The sequence below is a fragment of the Stegostoma tigrinum genome, chromosome 10 (assembly GCF_030684315.1).
Source record: "Stegostoma tigrinum isolate sSteTig4 chromosome 10, sSteTig4.hap1, whole genome shotgun sequence".
Taxonomy (NCBI): Eukaryota; Metazoa; Chordata; class Chondrichthyes; order Orectolobiformes; family Stegostomatidae; genus Stegostoma; species Stegostoma tigrinum.
The window spans coordinates 32,768,090-32,789,082 of NC_081363.1; the positions used below are offsets into that span (position 1 = coordinate 32,768,090).

Sequence of the window (20,993 nt, forward strand, 5' to 3'; positions counted from 1 at the left end):
TCCTGTTCCAATCTTTATAGTACATTTTTGATGTGTTCAATATTTTTAACAAAAGCAAAATACTGCAGATGTTAGAAGTCTGAAATAAACATAGTATGCTGGGGAAACTCAACAGGTCTTGCAGCATCTTCCAAGTTCAGAAGAAGACATACTGATTCAAAATGTTAACTGCTTTTCTCTCCACAGATGCTGCCAGACCTGCTGAGTTTCTCCAGCATTCACCATGTTTAGTCCAATATCTTTTTGGCTTTGGTTGACTGCTGCTCTGCATGCTTCGACACATTTAGCATGGAGGTCACAAAGAGTCCATTGCAATTTCAATACCATTTCTGAAGTAGCCAGGTCAACTATTTCTTCTTCCTTTCGATAGAGCCTTACATGTGTCTCATCTGCTATTTTTCCAAAATTTACTGATTGTTGCCAATTCATTTTGTGTTTTCTGACTTTACTATTGTTCCCTGTTTGGTATTATAATTTTGACCATTACGTATTAAGTTTTTGCAAGCAAGTTATTTAGATAAATTAGACAAATTGTACCATCTCTGACCTGTTCCATTCAATACTTAACATTCTTGAAATTATTCCATTAATGAATACACACTTCCTGCACTTTGTTTTGATTCTGAATTGTCAGAGCTGTCTGTTTACTTAACATTGAATTTTGCAAAAAACTCTTTTGAAAGTGCTGATATTTCAAGTCATAGAGCTTTTCAGTTCACATGGATTCTTACTTCCTCAAAGAAGTGGAGGAGATTGGTCAGGCAGAATTTTTATCTCTGAATTCACATTAAAATTTTTGTTCCCAATTTGTTAGTAATATATCCCATTATAAGCTCAACTCAAAATAACTAAAGAAACTTTTGCCTTCAAATAATATCACAAGATGTATAAATATATAGCGGCATAAATATTTAGAACATTTTTAAAATAAACCAGCTTTCAGACTACAGCCAGGAAATTCTTCCAGTCTGGTGCCACTTTGCCTGTGTCACATTGCCAAAAGTATGCAGAAAACTATGTTCAAGCATGAAGATGGAAATAGCTTCTTCAGCTAATTAGAGGAACTTAATATAGTGGCTGCATGTCGCGATTAAGACTGCAATGATTGCTTTACTAACTGGACAGACAAATTGTCAAGTCATAGAAAATCCTGCAAACATTGCTAACACAGAAAACAGAAAATAAGAAGCATAACATTTTTTGGATATTACCATATTGGATAGAATGTGGGTTTGATACTTCCTCCAGAAGTTCTTTGAGTTTGTTGGTATTTTGCTGTTTCAGTGAAAAAACGAGTAGCATTTGGTCAGAGGCTGATACTCGCCCTACATATTTCCATCCTTTAGGAAGGCTGCAGAAAAACAGAAAACTCATTACAGACAAATGTCCAGTACTTTGAGAGTTGTGCATGTTAGGATCATACGGCCTTGATTATTTAATCACAAAATTTGAAAAAAATCCAGTAAAATCTCTTACAAAAGTCTTATCAAGTAAAGGTTTGAAAGATAAGTGCTCAATTGTTCAAGTGAGAAATAAACATATATTTCATTCACCACATCAGTTCCACTGGTGTCCAAATGCACATTTATTCTGTCACCTTTGTTCCCGGCAATGTCTTGACACGCTGCCATCCAGATTGTTCCCCAGTATAGTCCTAATCAATTGATTAATTTGACTAATTGCCTTGTGTACCTAAGCATAATGAAAAACTTTGTTTGCGAGCAGCACAGGCAGATCATAGTAATCAAGGGCATAGAGATCATAGGTTGAAAATGCTTGGACAGAATAAGGCAATCAGCTTACACCGCACAGGATGTATGCAATGGAAGATCAACATGAACAAGATTTAGCATTATTTATAGTTACCCAGTCTATCAGATGGGTGTGTTCACCTCCTTTCTGTCTAAAGTCAATTAGCAGTTCTTTTGCTTTGTCAACACTGAGAGAGAAGTTATGATTGCCCCATGTCGCCAAGCGCTATATCTCCTTTCTGTATTCTGATTCATCCCTTACAGCCCTGTCTATGAGATGCCTATGATTTTTAAAGTCTCTGGTAAACAACAGTTTTAGTCATCAAAGACCATATCATACACAGCCATTTTCTCTGTCTAAAATTCACACTTTTCTCAGATCATTTTATGTTATTCTCTCATGGCACATGAGTACTGCTGGCTAGACAGCATTTATTGCTTGCCCTAGTTGCCTTATAATTTTTGGTTGTGAGTTGCTTCCTTAAGCTGCTGCAGTCATAAGCTATAGGGAGACCCACAATTCTGTTTGGCAGGAATTCTGGCATTTGCGCTCAGCGACAGTGAAGGAATAGCGCTCCATTTCCAAGTCAAGACATTGTGTGGTCATCAGCAGGAGGTTTTCTTGTCCATGGTTAACTTGCTACTATGAAACTTCATGGGGTCAGGAGTAAATGTTGAAGACTCACTGGGCAGCTCCCTTCCAAGTGTACATCACTAAATCATCACCTCTGCTGGATCTGTTCTTCCAGTGGGGCTGAACATATTCAAGGACGGGGCATTGTAGGAGCGTACTCCTCCCCACTGTGCCCCCCCAGCCCTCCACCACCCACTTCCAACCAGGGACAAAAACTAAAGAGACAGGCAGGATTCAGGCAAATGGAAGATGTTAGTTCAAGCAGAAACTGATTGATGCAGGGAGAGGGCCAAAGGATCTTACCCAAATCCGGCGCTTACCTAATATTCTGATCTGGTTCCAGGTAAACACCACGGGAGGAAGAGATCACAACACTGCAAATACAAAATACCACGAACGAACACCTCCTGTTGCAAACAAAGATTGAGATTTAGAGAGACCGTGGGTACGCAACTCTAAAATACCGTGAAATATTTTATCAGGTTATTTCAATATCGTTATGGAAGTTATCACCACCTCTCCCCCTATGCATCTCGATTCGTGAAGCCCAGTTAAAAGATGGCGAAAATGAGTTGGATGGGTCGCTACAAGCCTTGAGACTCACCCTGATGCCATTTGTAAGGAACTGCCAGCGAGGACGCGAATCATTGCTGTACAAACGCACTCTGCACTGAATTCAAAGTCTGCTGTGTAAGTACTTCCGGGACGTACGGCACCACAGCTGAAACATTCGTGGGACACAAATCAGTTGGTAATTGTCGTGACGATGTTTAATTCAAAAACAACCCTGCAAATCTAAGCAAATATTTTCAAAACAAATTGTTTTGAATAAAATATGAAAGATGGAAGTTGGTGAAAGAGTCGATGATGACTTGCTTCCACTCCTTGGGAGAGGGTAGGCTCTGAGGTGGCTGAATGCTCCAATCCAGGGGCATCGTTCCCTGCCAAAGGTAAGGCAGGTGCTGTTAGTATTGGAGATGGACAGGACGTTCTGGATACCACTTGCTGTTTCTGCTGTTTGCACTTGACCTCCATGTGCCCAGTGATACTCAAAGTAATTGGTGCCTTCTGGCAAGCTTCTTCAGTTTGTGCTTTCTACGGCTAGCGACTCCCGTGTTGGTGGGTATGTTGCATTTGTTTAGGCAGGTTTTCTGAGTGCCCTAATTGCCAGTTACTCTGCTCTCCAAGTGATCACCTTACCAAATTTGGAGCTCGGAGTACAGCACATGTTTAGGGAGTCTTGTGTCGGGCACACAGACAATATGGCCCACCCATCACGTGCATGTCCAATGCCTGGATGCTGGGTATATTGGTCTGGGAGAGGGCATTCACATTGGAAGGTGTATCCTGTCAGTGGCTTTGCAGCGTTTTATTAAGTGCTGGTGTAGTGTTCCAGTGATTTGAGCTGTCTGTTGTATATGGTCCATGTGTTATGGTCTTGTTTTCAGCGGCAGGCATGTGGAGAGAACACAAGCCAGGAAGGAACTGATATATTCGGGCATTGGCTAAACTTGAAACAGGACATGTGTAGTGTCTCCCATCCATCCTCCTCCTCCTCTAAAAAAAAGACTGTGTGGAGGGCTGGTAAGGTGAGGCTTTTTTTTATTCTCCTGGAAATCTAGAGGAGAGGGAATGGAAGCGAGGGCAGTTGCATGCTCCTCTTGCAGGGCATGGGAGGTAAGGGCCACTGCTGGTGTCCCCTCTGACTTCACCTGCAAGAAGTGCATCCAACTCCACCTCCTCAAAAACTGACTTAGGGAACTGGAGCTAGAGCTGGATGAACACCGGATAATTTGGGAGGCTGAGGGGGTGATAGGAGTTATAGGGAGATGGTCATACCCAAGGTACAGGAAAAAGGTAGTTGGGTGACTGTCAGGAAGGGGAAGGGAATAGGCAGAGAATGCAGGGATCGCCTGTGGCCATTCCCCTCAATAATAAGTATACCGTTTTGTGTACAGCTTGGGGAGGTGGTAGTGGGCCATAGGGGAAGGCCATAGCGGACAGGTCTGTGGCACTCAGCCTGGCCCTGTGGCACAGAAGGGAAGAGGGGAGAATAAGAGAGCAATTGTGGTGGAGGATTCTATAGTAAGAGGCACAGACAGGCAGTTCTGTGGACACGAACGAGATGAACAGATGGCATGTTGCCTCCTGGGTGTCAGGGTCCGTGATGTCTCAGATCATGTCTTCAAGATCCTTAAGGTGAGCAACCAGCAGTCATGGTACACATTGGTACCATTGACGTAGGTAGAAAAAGGACTGAGAATGTGAAAAATGAGTACAGGGACTAAGGTCGGAAGCTGAGGTCCAGGACAAACAGGGTAGTTCTGGATTACAACCAGTGCCACGTGATCATGAGGTAAGAAGTAGGGAGAGAGTGCAGCTAAACATGTGGCGACAGGGCTGGCGTAGCAGGGAGGGCTTCCACTATGTGGATAATGTGGGAAGGTGGGACCTGTGCAGTAAGCACAGGTTGCACCGGAACTGAAAGGGCACAAATATCCTGGGAGGGAGGTTTGCTCGGGCCATACGAGATGGTGTAAACTAGATTGGCAGGGGGTGGGGAACCGGATTTGTAATTCAGAGGATGAGGTATTCAGCCTTCCAGCAGATACAACAGGGAGTGAGATAATGGGAACAGCAGATGCTGGAGAATCCGAGATAACAAGGTGTGGAGCTGGATGAACACATCAGGCCAAGCAGCATCTCAGGAGCAGGAAAGCTGACATTTTGGGCCTAGATTCTTCATGCTTTCCTGCTCCTTAGATGCTGCTTGGCCTGCTGTGTTCATCCAGCTCCACACCGTGTTACAACAGGGAGTAAGGTTGTTTATAAAGAATTGCAGTCAGTGGAGCGTAATTGTGGACACAGAAATGATTTGAGGTGTGTATATTTCAATGCTAGAAGTATTGGAAATAAGGCGGATGAACTTAGAGCATGTTTCGGTACTTGGAACTACGATATTGTGGCCATTACAGAAACTTGGGTAACTCAAGGACAGGAATAGTTGGTGGAAGTTCTGGGATTTAGATGCTTTAAAAGAAATAGGGAGGGTGGAGTCAGAGGCAGGGGAATGGCGTTGCTGGTCAGGTCTAGTATAGCAGCTACTGAAAGGCAGTTCGAGAATGATAGTCTGCAGAGTCAGTTTGGGTGGAGGTCAAGAACAAGAAAGGAGCAGTTACTTGTTTGGGGTTTTATTTTTACAGACCCCCTAATAGTTGCAAAGAAGTAGAGGAGCAGATTGGGAGACAGATACTGGAAAGGTGCAGAAGTCACAGGGTTGTCGTCATGGGTGACTTCAATTTTCCAAATATTGATTGGAAACATTTTAGTTGTAATAGTTTAGACAGAGCAGATTTTGTCCAGAGCATTCAAGAACGATTCCTGGCACAGTATGTGGATAGACCAACAGGAGGAGAGGCCACGTTGGATTTGGTACTTGGTAATGACTGGGCCAAGTCTTAGACCTGTTGGTAGGAGAGCATTTTAGCTGTCGCGACCATAATGCTGTTACTTTTACAATAGTCATGGAAAAGGAAAGGTACATACAGCAGGTTAAGATTTATAATTGGGGTAAGGGTAATTACAATTCTGTTAGGCAAGAACTGGGTAACATAAAATGGGAACAGATGCTGTCAGGGAAGGGCACTTTTGAAATGTGAAGGTTGTTTAAGGAATGCATACTGCGTGTGATCAATATGTTGTCCCTAGCAGGCAGGGAAGATGCGGTCGAGTGAGGGAGCCTTGGTTCTCAAGAGGTGGAATGTCTGGTTACGAGGAAGAAGGATGCTGACATAAGGTTTAGCAAACAAGGATTGGAAAAGGCTCTAGAGGGATACAAATTAGCCAGGAAGGACCTGAAGAAAAAGCTTCGGACAGCTGTCAGGGGGCATGAGAAAACATTGGCAGATGGGATCAAGGAAAACTCCAAGGTTTTTTGCATGCATGTGAGGAACAAGAGAATGACTAGAGAAAAAGTAGGGCTGATCAAGGATTGTAAGGGGAATTTATGCACAAAGTCTAAAGAGATAGGAGAGGTCCTTAATGAATACTTTTCTTCGGTAGTCACAACTGAGAGGGACCTAGTTGTAGAGGACCATGTGAAACAGGAGGTGGATGTTAATAAGGAAGATGTGCTAGGAATTTTGAGGAAGTTGAAGATAGATAAGTCCCCTGGGCCTGATGGCATTTGTCCAAGGATTCCTTGGGAAGCGAGGGAGGAGATCGCAGGGCCTTTGGCAATGATCTTTTCGTCCTCACTGTCCACAGGTATGGTGCAGGAAGATGGGAGGGTGGCAAACATCATTCCCTCGTTCACAAAAGGGAATCGGGATAACCCTGGAAATTACAGGCCAGTTACAAAAACAAAGTTGCTGGAAAAGCTCAGCAGATCTGGCAGCATCTGTGGAGGAGAAAACAGAGTTAATGTTTCGGATCCGGTGACCCTTCCTCAGGACTGAGGAAGGGTCACCGGACCCGAAATGTTAACTTTATTTATCATCCACAGTTCTTTTGGTTTTTATTACAGGCCAGTTAGTCTTACGTCAGCGGTGGGCAAATCATTGGAAAGGGCTCTGAGAGATGGGGTTTATGATTACTCGGAAAGACAATGTTTGATTCATGATAGTTAGCATGGATTTGTGGGGGGGGGCGGGGGGTAGATCATGCCTCACAAACCTTACTGAATTCTTTGAAGAGGTGACCAAACACGTGGATGAAGGTCAAGTAGTGGATGTGGTATAGATGGATTTAAGTAAGGCATTTGATAAGGTTCCCCATAGAAGGCTCATGCAGAAGGTAAGGAGACATGGGATGGGGGACACGTGGAAGATTGGATTCAGAATTGGCTGACCCTTAGAAGACAAAGGGTGGTAGTGGACAGAAAATATTCAACATGGTGCTCAGTTAAGAGTGGTGTACCGCAAGGATCTGTCCTGGGTCCTCCTCTATTTGTGATTTTTGTAAATGATTTGGATGAGGGAGTGGAAGGCTGGATTAGTAAGTTTGCGGACAATACAAAGATGGGTCACGTTACAGACAGCGCGGAGGGCTGTTCTAGGTAACAAAGAGACAGGATGCAGAGCTGGGCTGAGAAGTGGCAGATGGAGTTTAACTCTGAAAAGTGTGGGGTGATTCATTTTGGAAGGAAAAACTTGAAAGCAGAATACAGGGTTAACAGAAAGATTCTTGGCAGATAGAAAATGATCAGAGGTATAGATAGAGAGCCAGAGACTTATTCCTAGGGTTGAGGTGGTTATTACAAGGGGACATAGTTTTAAAGTGAGTGGAGTTAGATATGGGGGAGACGCCAGAGGTAGATTCCTTACTCAGAGCGGTAAGGGCGTGGAATGCATTGTCGGAGAGGGTAGTGGTTTCGGCATTTAAGTGGCAATTAGATAGGCACGTGGATGATAGTATAAGGTAAGGGTGGAAGTTAGATAGACCTTAGAAGGGCTTGTACTGCTCTGTGTATTACTGATGCATACTGAATGCTGGAGACTGCAATTGCTCTGTAGTCCATGAGCTTGGTGTTAGGTTTGCAGTCTCGGCTTTGAACACTCTGAAGGCTGCAGTGGAGTTGATGTTGATTTCATTGTCAAACTTTGGTCATTACATCTTACACCAGATTAATTTTTTGAATTTGCTCCAGCGCTAACAGCTGTGTAAATACCATGATGCTACAGCATACTTTAAAGCCTTGTAACCCAGAATTCATTCTCTGCCCAGATATTCAAATCATGCGTTATTACCTTATCAGTGATACTGCTTTCAATATTGAATCCGTACCAATGAAATTTCCTTCAAATACCCACTCTCCCATCAAGTACTAATTTATTCTTTTCTTTTCAACATCTTTGCATTCCAACTCATTTTGCCCTTATTGATTACTCGTCATTGTACATGGGTGACGGGTCTGAAAAGGTTTGTATAGAGGAGTGCCTTAGGCGAGATCCATGGAGGTGATGTCATGTGAACTTTGGGGAAGAACAGTTTAGGATCTTGAATGAGTAAGACATAACACCTAGGTATTCCTTATTGAGACTTTAGCAATGCAACCTGTATTTAGTTGCTAATACACAAACTACTCTTGTTCAATACCTCGAGTTAGGAATCCCAGGTTCAAGTCCCACTTGCTCCATGGGTATGACATAACATCTCCGAACTGGCTAATTAAAAAATGCCAGACCTGTAAGTGGTTTTTGTCTACCATACTAGACCAAAACTGGTCTCCATCTCTCTGTACTTAAAAACGATGGTGGCAGTAAATGTACTCTATGGTGATGTGCAGACTTAGTTTGACTAAATACACCATTCCTGTCCACCTCTAATGTGCTCTGTATCTCTTTGTAATGAGAGGAGTGCTTTAACAATTTCCATGAGTACACCAAGCTTATGAACTCTGCACCTTTATTCGCTGCCCAATGAAGATAAGCTCAGAATAGGTTAATCACGTACTGGAAAATGGGCAAGAACAGTTATTTCTAAGTAGCGAACAGGTGAGTTGTTCACCATGCATTATTACCTTAGACAACACAAAATCACATCATTAAATACAGTAGATAATACTTTGCTCTACGTTTATTTACAGAGATACACAAAGATAGAGGAAATCTATTAAAAACAATATTTTTAAGAACAATCTGTTTGGGCTAATAGGTCCCTTAGAGAAAGTTGACTTTTCAAACAGGTGCTTGAAATGTGACCGTCCCTTCTGACTAATAAGAAAAATTTTTAAGTTTTCTAAGTCTTTCGAGCTGAGATGATAGCTATGGGGGTCTGGTCAGAACTTAAAACTATCGGTTGGAACTATCAAAGTTATGAAACAACTTCCATGCAGAGCCATTTTTTTCTGCCATCATTAAGCAATTAAACGTCAAGTCTTCATATCGTGGTTGAAATTAGAATAAGGGCCTGCACTAATTGACATTTCTTCTGCACATTTCTCTCAGACCAGCCATCAACTCACATCGATGTTAGAAAGTACAGAATGTTAACTAACATTTCAAAAAAGCTGCTGTTAGAAGAAACTATTTATTTAATTTGTGATTAGGAACCTGGTGCATGTGGTTGAGAGATTCTTGTCACTTATTTACATAAAACAAACACAATCTTAAATAATAACTTCTTGGTAATAAATAAAATTGAGATGAATGCCTATTTTAAAAATTCAGATGCTTCAGCATGATATGACTATTTGATTATGCATTCCCATAACCAGCTCTCAAAGTAATATTAGTTTCTCATTTATTATACAAGGTGGAAGAAGATGTAGTAACATTTCTATTTCTAATCTGCAATTCTATTCAACAGATATTTTCTCTGCTCCCTTTGGAGGTATTAGTTAATCCCAGACCAGCATGTGTATTTTGAATGTGTTGTCAAGTCAATTAAGTTGCACATTTTCATACATGGACTCTGGATTGAACAAGCTTGATTAGACAAGTGAGTTCAGAAAGCCTAATATGCAGGAAATGTACTGACATTGGCAGGTCAAATTTACACACTACTTTAAAGTCTAGGTGCAAAATGTAAACAGTCTTAATTTGTGTACTTTAATGTGGAGCTTAGCAAAACCTAAAAACAAGACTTTAAGAACCAATTTGAACTGCTTTAATGTGAATTTGAATTATTGAAATTAACTATTGGAGGTAAATCTGTATGGCCAGATGAACTATATACAACTAGCCTTGAGAAATTTATGGTATTCTTTATTCCTAATATTTAAAACAAAATCAAAACCCCCTCCCTTTCCTACATCTAGCTATGCTTACTGGCAAGGATAGACTCAATCACCTTTAATCCCACTCAGGAACTGATCCAGGAATGCACAACAGCAGTCATCTTATGAACATTCATATACCAATTGTTTGGTGCTGCTGTGAAAGTAAAATAAAATAAATTGAGTGGGTGGAAAAGTACTTATCTCATGCTGTACCATACTGTTTCACAACGTTTATAGCTTGTGACATTTTAAAATCATATTAGGCGCTGTTAATAGATGTTATGCAAAGTACAGCCTGGTTAAATTTCTCAACCAGTAAATCATTTTAGTAACCACCATTTTAATGTTTCCATTTTAATTTGCAGGAATTAGTAAGGAATTTATGTCCATTAGCAACCATTTGTTTCAGTTAACATCCTCCTTGAAGTGTTCAGTTAATTATAACTTTTATATAAAGAGACACTGGATAAAAATTATTAAACAAATGAAAACTTTATAATTTAATGACATTTCTCCCATTAAGAATGAATATGGAATTAAAAAAAATAGTGCATCCTCAACTCAACTGGTTGCATTAATTAAATGTGGTACTGGTTGCTTTCTTTTTGGAAATGGGTTCAGGCCGCTCTTAGAAGAAATGCAAACTGTTTCTGCAACGTGCTTTTGTGCTTTTAATTTACCCAAAACCTAGCAGCATGGCGAGTGGGTGTGAAGTATGTCAGCAGACAACTTTTTCCACATGGGCATTAAATCTGACTATATCCTCCATTAGCATCCATAACACAATTCTTCCATAAGCTGCACTCCTCGTGGAGTCACTGGGTTAAGAACAGAAGTGAATGGCTTGGCTAATTTCCCCCTTCATAATTAAGAGAATTGCTTTTAGAATATTGCCCGAAATGTTTCTCTCCGTTTAAATGTGGAAAAAAAAGGATCAAGCTGTAAAACTTGTATATATTGTAAAGCAATCACTCAGTATGTAATACATCTTAATGTGCAAGAGGCCTCCATTTTCTCACACAGCATGAAAAGTCCAAGCACATGCTTAACACATTTATAAAATGCTCAGGCAACAAACTAAAAATCATCACTGTAGACGACAGGAATGAAACACAGGCTGAGGAACCGTCAAGTTTAAATCAGAATCAATATCATTTCATTTATAATATAAACTCATTACAAAACACTTTAAAAATTTGCTGTATGTATTTTATACATATATGTACATTTTCCATGCATTTAAAACCATTAACAAAAACAACCTGAACGTTTAAAATATTTAACTGGATGATAAATGTCCAGCATCCAAATTCACCAAGATGGTTCAGTCTTTATAGAAGCAAATTAAGTACTTCAATTTCAGGAAGTTTAGTTTTATTATAAATTAAAAGCTATTCAGTAACTGAAAAATAGTAATCTTCATCCTCTGTGTCATCATCTGATTGAGCATCTTCTCTATTCTGGAATATTTTTCCTATGTTAGATGTCTGTGCACCTGAAAAATACAGTAAATTTCAAAAGCTATTGCAACTGGCACAACATTGTGTGTGTAGAGCTATACAACTATTAATCCGAGAGTTGGAGGTACAATGGACCTAAGTCTTTCACTTATCCAAAAGCTGGAGAGGCAGCAGATCTGTCTGTTATTAGTCTGGAGTGGGAGAATAGAAGTTGACTTTGATTTTATTGTCATATATATATTACAGTAAGAATACAGTGAGAAGCAATCAAGAGAAAAGTTTCAGGCTTTCACTTGCCATAATTTGGAGAGAAACATTCATTCACAAACATACACCAGCAGTAGCTGGGAACCAGTGCATGTCAAGTTTTTAAAAATCCGGAGTGTTGCAACTAAGGCATAAGCTGATTGTGTGGTGAGTTTCTAGCACAAGTGTCGATTCGCAGTAAGCAAGGTTCACTGAGCCAGTTGGTAAATAATTTTACTTAATAGTTTCTGTTTTAATTATATAGTCTGAAAGTAAGCTGAAGACGTGGCTAAACATGGAATGCTTATCCTGCGCCATCTGGGAAGTCATGTTGCATCGCATACATAGATAATCTCATGTCTCGAGTTACAAAGCTTTGAGTTTGGGTTTTAGAACTTGATCAGAGGTTGGTGACACTATGCTGCATCCAGAAAACTGAGAATGATGGATAGCATGTTTAACAAAGCAGTCACACTGCAGAAAAAGTGCATGTAATCAGAGGGGTAATGAAGGGGTAAATTATGGCCTATCCTGGTGAACTTATTTCCAAGTCAGGATGGTGAGTGGCTTGGAGATAATGTTCCCATGTATCAGCTGCCCTCGTCCTTCCAGATGGAAGTGGTAGTGGATTTGTCCTGGATGGCGTCAAGCTTCTCAAGCGTTATTGGGGAGTATTCCATCAGATTCCTGACTTGTGCCTAGTAGATGGTGGAAAGGCTTTGTAACTCCCCAGAGTACTAGGTTGCTCACTGCAGTATTCCTAGCCTCTGACCTGCTCTTGTAGCCAGTATGTTTGTAGCAGGAGCAAATTTGTGATACAAGTAGCTCAGCTTCACAGGCAGTAGGAGCTGCGGAGTAGAGTGGGAAGGCAATAGTGATAGGTGAATTGAGAGAGATAATGGGAACTGCAGATGCTGGAGAATCCAAGATAACAAAGTGTGGAGCTGGATGAACACAGCAGGCCAAGCAGCATCTCAGGAGCACAAAAGCTGACGTTTTGGGCCTAGACCCTTCATCAGAGAGGGGGATGGGGAGAGGGTTCTGAAATAAATAGGGAGAGAGGGGGAGGTGGACCGAAGATGGAGAGACGGGGAGGTGCACCGAAGATGGAGAGAAAAGAAGATAGGTGGGGAGGGGATAGGTCAGTCAGGGGAGGACAGACAGGTCAAGGAGGCGGGATGAGGTTAGTGGGTGGGAAATGGAGGTGCGGCTTGAGGTGGGAGGAGGGGATAGGTGAGAGGAAGAACAGGTTAGGGAGGCAGGCACGAGCTGGGCTGGTTTTAGGATGCAGTGGGGGGTGGGGACGAGCTGGGCTGGTTTTGGGATGCAGTGGGGGAGGGGGAGATTTTGAAGCTCGTGATGTCCACATTGATACCATTGGGCCGCAGTGTTCCCAAGCAGAATATGAGTTGCTTTTCCTGCAACCTTCGGGTGGCATCATTGTGACACTGCAGGAGGCCCATGATGGACATGTCGTCTAAGGAATGGGAGGGAGAGTTAAAATGGTTCGTGACTGGGAGATGCACACCTCCGCTCAGTTCGCAATGAACAACTGCACCTCCCAGTCGCGAACCATTTTAACTCCCCCTCCCATTCCTTAGACGACATGTCCATCATGGGCCTCCTGCAGTGCCACAACGAGGCCACCCGAAGGTTGCAGGAACAGCAACTCATATCCCGCTTGGGAACCCTGCAGCCCAATGGTATCAGTGTGGACTTCACAAGCTTCAAAATCTCCCCCTCCCCCACTGCATCCCAAAACCAGCCCAGCTCGTGCCCGCCTCCCTAACCTGTTAACCTGTTCTTTCTCTCACCTATCCCCTCTTCCAACCTCAAGCCGCACCTCCAATTCCCACCTACTAATCTCATCCCACCTCCTTGACCTGTCCGTCCTCCCCGGACTGACCTATCCCCTCCCCACCTATCTTGTCCTCTATCTGTCTTCGGTCCGCCTCCCCCTCTCTCCCTATTTATTTCAGAACCGTCTCCCCCTCCCCCTCTCTGATGAAAGGTCTAGGCCCGAAACGTCAGCTTTTGTGCTCCTGAGATGCTGCTTGGCCTGCTGTGTTCATCCAGCTTCACACTTTGTCAGTGATAGGTGAATTGACAGGTTTCCAGGCCAGCATTTCTATAGCTGCAGATGTGATTCCAGGATGGTGAACAGGACATAGCAATGATTATTGGGTGGAGTGGTTCATGGGTCAAACACTAAGGGTAACATGGGTCAAAGTATAAAGCCACAGGCTATTTTAGGTCTAGTATTGTGCCAAGGAAAGGACTAACTAATAATCTTCTTGCAAAAGAATCTTATGGAAAAAGTGACTATAGTATTATAGAACTTTATTTTAAGAACAGTTGAAATCACAGCCTAGAATTTTTTTAAAAAGGTGGTATGTTGTTTCCCAGTGCCAGGGTCAAAAATAGCACAAACTGGTTGCAGTATATTCTTTTGAAAGAAGGTTAAGAGCCAAAGATTGTTGTCTGCATTGGCAACAACTAGAGAAAGAGGGATGAGGTCTGAAAGAAAGATTTAAAGAACATGTCTAGAGTTTGAAAAGCAGCAATATCAAAGGCAATAATCTCAAGAATACTCCCAGCATGTGTAATAACTTTAAAAGCTGTAAGCTTGAACAAACTAACATGCTACTGGAAAATACTGTAGGAAGGAGTGCTTTGGATGTCTGGGGCATATGACATCCATACAAGATGTTTGGGTACACATCAATAGGCCTGGGACTGAAAAATATAAAAAGATTTTAAAAGAAACTTATCTTGTCAGTGGGATGGATTTCAGGTGGGAGATAAACAAAGTTGGTTAGGATAAGTAGAACAGTTTTCAATGAAAAGCAGCAGAAACAAATTCAAGAGTTAATCAGGGTCAGGTTGTAGAATAGTGTTAAAATGGCAGCGTTAATGGCATTCCATCTGAATATAAGTAGCTTTTGCAACAAAGTAGGCAAACTGATGTTGGGGGTAGAAAAAAAAAGCTATGATTTAATTACCATTGCTGAGACACGACTACTCTGACTGAGACTGGGAACTGAATGTTAAAGGATATTCAACGTTTAGGAAGGAGGTGGAAAAGAAAATGGCTAGTAGTAAGAGATGGGGTCAATGTATTAATGACAGATGACCTCGATTCGGGAAAAACAGGATCTGGAGTCTGCTTGGCTGGAGCTATGAAACAGCACATGGCAGTGATTATTCGTAGGAGTAGTTCATGGGTCAAGGTATAAAGACATAGGCTATTTTAGGTCTAGTTCTATGCAAAGGAAAGGACTAACTAATAAGCCTTGTTAAAAAGAACCTTAGAGGAAAAAGTGACTATAATACTTTCGAACTTTATTTTAAACAGTTGAAACCAGAGCCTAAAATTAAAAAAAAAGGTAATAATAAGGTATAGGAAGGATGTTAGCTGCAGTGGATTGGAAGAAAAAAATATTTCACAATAGATAGGCAATGGCTAGAATCATTCAGAAGACATACGTTCTTTTAAGGCAACAGGAATAGCAAGAAGCATTGTGGCTAAGAAGGGAAGTTAATAATAAGAAAAAACAGAGTTAATATTTCAGGTCTTCCTCAGACCCTCCTCACCGGACCCGAAATGTTAACTCTGCTTTTTCCTTCACAGATCTGTCAGACTTGCTGAGCTTTTCCAGCAACTTTCTTTTTGTTCCTGATTTACAGCATCCACAGTTCTTTTGGTTTTTATTAATTTACTCATAAGAAATTAATTTGACACGCAGAGAACGGTAACATCTAGACCTTCCCACGTCTAGAAAGTCTGGAACCATCTGTCACAATGTCAGGATACCTGGGAGGCAATTTAGGACTCAGATGTGGAATTCAGTCGAAGGTGGTCTGCCAGTAGAATTTGCTACCACAGAAGGCAGTATCACTGAGTTTATTCCAAAAAGAGATTGATATATTTTTAGACATGAAAGGCACCAAGGGATATGGAGGGAAAGCTGTAAAATGGCATTTAGATAGAGGATCAGACATGATCACTTTGAATGGCGAAGCATGCTCAAAAGGCCTACCCTGCTGTAGTTTCTATCTTTCTGTGACCCAGCGACCTGTTAGCCCACAGCTCTAACAATTTATCTGCTAACCAAAAAAGGGGAGACATGCTATTGAAAATTTGTTGGTAGTAGAATGAGAAGTAAGGCATTGTCTTGAGACGTTTCAGTGAGCAGTAGCTCAGCAAAAAGTACAGGTAAGCTCAGATAAAGTCCTTTCAATTTCCTATGTTAGTCTTGCTGCAGTTGAGATGGCAGTTCAGGATGTGGGATCTCAGGGAGACCACACCTGTGGGAAGTGCACCCAGCTGCAGCTCCTGAGAGACGTATTAGGGAGCTGGAACCGGATGCATTCAGGATCATCCAAAATGCTGAGCACGTCACAGATGAGAGTTTTAGTGAGGTGATCACACCTAAGGTGCAGGCAGGAGTAGCTGGGTGACCACCAGGAAAGGCAAGGGGAGGAGGCAGAGACTGCAGGAATCCCTTATGGCCATTCCCCTCAAAAACAAGTATATCATTTTGGGGATGACCACACATGGGAAAGTAGCAGTAGCCAGGTTGGTTCCACTGCAACTGGCTCTGGGGCGCAGCAGGAAGGGGTAAAGATGAACAGGACCTGAGTGATAGTTAGGGGGACAGACAGGAGATTCTGTGGCTGCAAATGGGAATCCAGGATGGTGTGTTGCTTCCTGGTTGCCTAAGTCAAGGATGTCTTGGAGCAGCTGCAGAAAATTCTCAAAGTGGGAGGGTGAGCAGCCAGAAGTCATTGTGCACGTTGGCACAAATGATGTCAGTAGAAATAGGGATGAGGTTCTGCAGAATGATTACAGAGAGCTAGGAAAAATGTTTAAAAACCAGGACCTCGACAGTGATAATCTCCAGTGCTGTGTGCGAGCGAGGGTTAGAACAGGAGGATATGGCAGATGAATGAGTGACTAAAGAATTGGTGCAGGGGGTAGAGATTCAGATTCCTGGATCAATCAGGATCTTTTCTGGGGCTGATGTGACCTGTTCAAGAGGGACGGGTTGCACCTGAACTGGAGAGGGTCCAGTATCCCAGCGGGCAGATTAGCTGGTGCTACAACGGAGGGTTGACTAGATTGGAAGTGGTGGTGGGGAGGTGGCGGATGGAAGAGAGAGAGAGGAGATCCTCAACTGCAGGAAGGTGATACATCAACCAGATACAGCAAGTTGAAGAGATGGGTCAGGGTGGAATAGGACAGGGAACGAGGAATGCCTGTTGAATTCAACTGCATCTATTTCAAAGCAAGACAGCTGACACGTAAGGCTGATGAACTCAGGGTATGGATAGATATGTGGGACTGGGATATTATAGCCATTACAGAAACATGACTAAGGGGGGGACAGGACTGGCAGCTTAATGTGCCAAGGTGCTTTAGGCAGGACAAAGGTGGAGGAAAGAGGGGAGGGGGAGTTGTATTTTTGATTAAGGAGAGTATCACAGCAGTAGTCAGAGATGAAATAAGTGAGGGATCATCCAGTGAGGCTTTGTAGGTGGAGCTAAGAAATAAGAAGGGGATGGTGATGTTATTGGAGTTGTACTATAGGTCCCCAAATAGTCAGCAGGAATTAAAGGGACCAATATGCAGGGAGACTGGGGAGACTTGCTGGAGAAATAAGGTTGTCATAGTGGGGGATTATAATTTTCCTAACATAGACTGGGACTGCCATAGTGTTAAGGGCTTAGATGGGTAGTATTTGTTAAGTGTGATCAGGAAAGTTCCCTTAAGCAGTACCTAGAGGGGCCTACTCGGGAAGGGGCAAAACTCAATTGACACTTGGGGAATAGGGCAGGACAGGTGCCTGAGATGACAGTGCGGGAGCATTTTGGGACCAGTGACTATAGTTCTATTAATTTTAAAGTAGTTATGGAGAGGGGCAAAACTGGTCCACAGGTTTAAGTTCTAAATTTTGGAAAAGGTGAATTTTTGATGGAATTAGACAGGAGCTTGCAGGGGTTGATTGAAGTAGTTTGTTTGCAGGCAAAGGGACCTTCGGCAAATGGGAGGCCAATAAAAGTGTAATAGTTAGAGTTCAAGGTCTGTACATTCCTGTGAGGGTGAAGTTGGCAGGAGTAGGTAACCCTGGATGACAAGAGATATTGAGGCTTTGACCAGTTCAAAGGGAGACATGGCTCAAATATAGGCAGCTGGAATCAACAAAATATAGGGGGATACAGGGGTTTACTGAAGGAGGAAATCAGGAGGGTGAAAACGGGGCACAAGATAGCTTTGGCTATGAAGATTAGGATGAATCCAAAGAAATTCTTTAAGTATATTACAGGAAAAAGAATAACTAGAAAGAGAATAGGACCCCTCAAAACGAAGTAGACGTGTATTTGTAGAACTGCAGGAGATGGATAAAGTCCTCATTGAATATTTCTCCTGTGTTTACTGTGGAGAAACACAAGATGATTTGGGAACTTGAGGAAGTTGGTGGCGACATCCTCAGGACAGTCCATATCACAACTGAGGTGGTGTTGGAAGTATTGAATGTATGAGGGTAGATAAACCTTTTGGTCCTGACCAGATATATCCAAGAACCCAGCAAGAGGGTAGAGAAGAAATTGCAGGGATTCTGGCTGATATACTTGCATCGTTAGCCACGAGTGAGGTACCAGAACACTTTAAGGTAGTGAATTCTTGTGCCGTTATTCAAGAAGGGCAGGAAAGAAAAAAAACCTGAGACTTATAGACCAGTAACATCTGTGGTAGGTAGGTTACTTGACGAGATTCTGAGGGATAAGGTATACCTGCCTTTGGAAAGACAGTTTGATTAGGATTAGTCAGCATGGCTTCATGTGTGGGAGATCATGCCTCTCAAATTTGTTACAGTTCTTTGAAGTGACCAGGAAGGTTGATGAGGGTAGGTAGGTAGATATAGTCTGAATGGATTTCAGTAAGACCTTTGATAATGTTCCACATGGTAGCCTGCTCTGGAAGGTTTGATCACATGGAATGTGGGGAGAGCAGACAAATTGGATATACATTTGGCTTGGTGGTAGGAAGCAGGGAGTAATAGTGGAAGGATGCTTGTCGGACTAGGGACCTGTAACTTCTGGTGTGCTTCCGGGGTTGGTGCTGGGCTGCTTGTTATCAAAATCAATGATTTGGATGAGAATGTACAAGGCATGATTATTAAATTTGTGGATGACACTAAAACAGGCAGTATCGTGGACAGTGAGGGAGGTCATTAGAAATTGCAGCAGGATCTTGGAACAGAGTTGAGGAAAAACTTCTTCACCCAGAGAGTGGTGGATATATGGAATGCTCTGCCCCAGAAGGCAGTGGAGGCCAACTCTCTGGATACTTTCAAGAAAGAGATGGATAGAGCTCTTAAAGATAGTGGAATCAAGGGTTATGGGCATAAGACAGGAACAGGATACTGATTGTGGATGATCAGCCATGATCATAATGAATGGTGGTGCTGGCTCGAAGGGCTGAATGGCCTACTTCAGCACCTACTGTCTATTATCTTGATCAGCTGGGGAAGTGGGCCAAGAAATGGCAAATGGAGTTTAATATATATGAGTGTAAGCTGTTGCATTTTGGAAGTCAAATCAAGGTAGGGAGTTTCATGGTGAATGGTAGGGCCTTAAGGAGTGTAGTGGAACAGAGGAACCTTGGAGTTCAGGTGCACAATTCTCTCAAAGTGGACTCATTGGTAGACAGGGCAGTGAGGAAAGCTTTTGACACACTGGCCTTCAATTAGGGCACTGAGTATAGAAATTGAGAAGTTATGTTGCAGTTGTACAAGACATTGGTGAGGTTGTACTAGACATTGGTGGGGCTGTACTTAAGGTATTGTTAAATTTTGGTCACCTTGCAATAGGAAGGATGTTGTTCAACAGGAAAGAGGGCTGAAGAAATTTACAAGGATGTTGTCAAGATTCAAGGGACTGAGTTATGGGGAGAGGTGGGACAGCTGGAACATTTTTCTTTGGAGCATAGGAGACTGAGGGGTAGCATCTCTTGCATTTCCCACACTTCTGCCTTCATATCCCCTCACCATCTACCCACCCTCAACAAAAATAAAGACAGAATCCCCTGGCCAAAACACCTTGAAGGAGATTAAAGAGAGGACCTTACAGAAGTGTATAAGATGATGAAAGGCATGGATAAGGTGAATGCACTCAGCCTTTTCTCCCCCAGTGTTGGGGAATCAAGGACAAGAGGGTTTAAGGTAAGAGGAGAAAGAATACATGAGAACCTGAGGGGCAACTTTTTTTAATAAAAAGAGGGTGGTATGCATATGGAATGAGTTACCAGCGGAAGTGTTTGAGACAGATAACATTAACAACATTTAAAAGACATTTGGACAAATACATGGATAGGAAAGCTTTTGAAGGATATGGGCCAAAGGGCCTGTCTCTGTGCTGTAGGACTTCGACTCTACCATTGTTTAACACCACTACCTTGTAACTGTACTTTCCCTCCCATTTCCTGATTTACTGCAGTTATTTGTATCCTGTATGTTATCTACCAATGAGAAAAGCTGTTCAGTTCCTTTGCACTCTCATTACTTTTCATTATTATTTCTCCAAGACATACTTTCTATAGGGCCTACACTCAGTTTCTTAATTCTTCATTTTTAAATAACTATAGAAACACATTATTTTTATATTTCCAGCAGCCGTAATACTATACTTTTTCCTTGTTAACAATTTGCATACTCATGAGGGGTTAAACAGCAATTTAAATAATTATTACCTGGTGTAGTTCTCTTATCTTCGATTAAATGTGGTGATTTTGATCTCGTCGGTGACATACAAAGTTCAGGTTTCTAAAAGAATCATCAGATCTTAAAGTATGAAAATATTAAGCATTTAATTACTTAAATGATCAATATAAAGTTAATTGTTTCCTACCGATCTTTTAGAGACTTTGGACCAGTTCTTCATCTTGCATTTTTTTTGCAGTTGAAAAACATATTTATCATTATTATCACTATAAAAGATAATAGATAACAATTATTCCAGTAAGTTGTACAAAAATAGACAAGATGTATATACACAAGAAAAGTCCAGTGATGTGTCAGGTTGCTACAAAAATTATTGAGCATCAATATTTAGAAGGTTGAAAATTTGCATTTATACTTCACAATTTCTTATTTGATTACAAATGTATTGTTGCAAAGTTT

The 20,993-nt window shown here is 41.9% G+C and overlaps 3 protein-coding genes across 9 annotated transcripts in view; 1 reads left to right on the forward strand and 2 right to left on the reverse strand.

Moving 5' to 3' along the window:
- tpp1 (tripeptidyl peptidase I) overlaps positions 1–3,116 on the reverse strand; it is a 38,093-nt gene extending 34,977 nt beyond the window's left edge. Inside the window, exons 1-4 of one of the 3 annotated variants that reach the window (XM_048537201.2) lie at positions 2,902–3,004; positions 2,706–2,792; positions 1,598–1,692; positions 1,212–1,351 (exon numbers count right to left, since the gene is read on the reverse strand). In XM_048537201.2, the coding sequence (XP_048393158.1) occupies positions 1,212–1,302 (91 nt within the window). In that variant the 5' untranslated portion in view covers positions 1,303–1,351; positions 1,598–1,692; positions 2,706–2,792; positions 2,902–3,004. Of the gene's footprint in view, positions 1–1,211; positions 1,352–1,597; positions 1,693–2,705; positions 2,793–2,901 lie in introns of all 3 variants that reach the window. The other 2 variants (XM_048537199.2, XM_048537200.2) reach the window with 2 other exon arrangements.
- im:7136021 (uncharacterized) overlaps positions 2,322–20,993 on the forward strand; it is a 108,380-nt gene continuing 89,708 nt past the window's right edge. Inside the window, exon 1 of the mRNA XM_048537204.2 lies at positions 2,322–3,075. The gene's annotated coding sequence lies outside the window, so the exon portion shown is untranslated. The remainder of the gene's footprint in view (positions 3,076–20,993) is intronic.
- Positions 8,774–20,993, reverse strand: part of mis18bp1 (MIS18 binding protein 1) — an 83,845-nt gene continuing 71,625 nt past the window's right edge. For all 5 annotated transcript variants that reach the window (XM_059649090.1, XM_059649087.1, XM_059649089.1 and 2 more), the window contains 3 exons: positions 20,722–20,800; positions 20,564–20,636; positions 8,774–11,600 (listed from right to left, as the gene is read on the reverse strand). In XM_059649090.1, the coding sequence (XP_059505073.1) occupies positions 11,497–11,600; positions 20,564–20,636; positions 20,722–20,800 (256 nt within the window). In that variant the 3' untranslated portion in view covers positions 8,774–11,496. The remainder of the gene's footprint in view (positions 11,601–20,563; positions 20,637–20,721; positions 20,801–20,993) is intronic.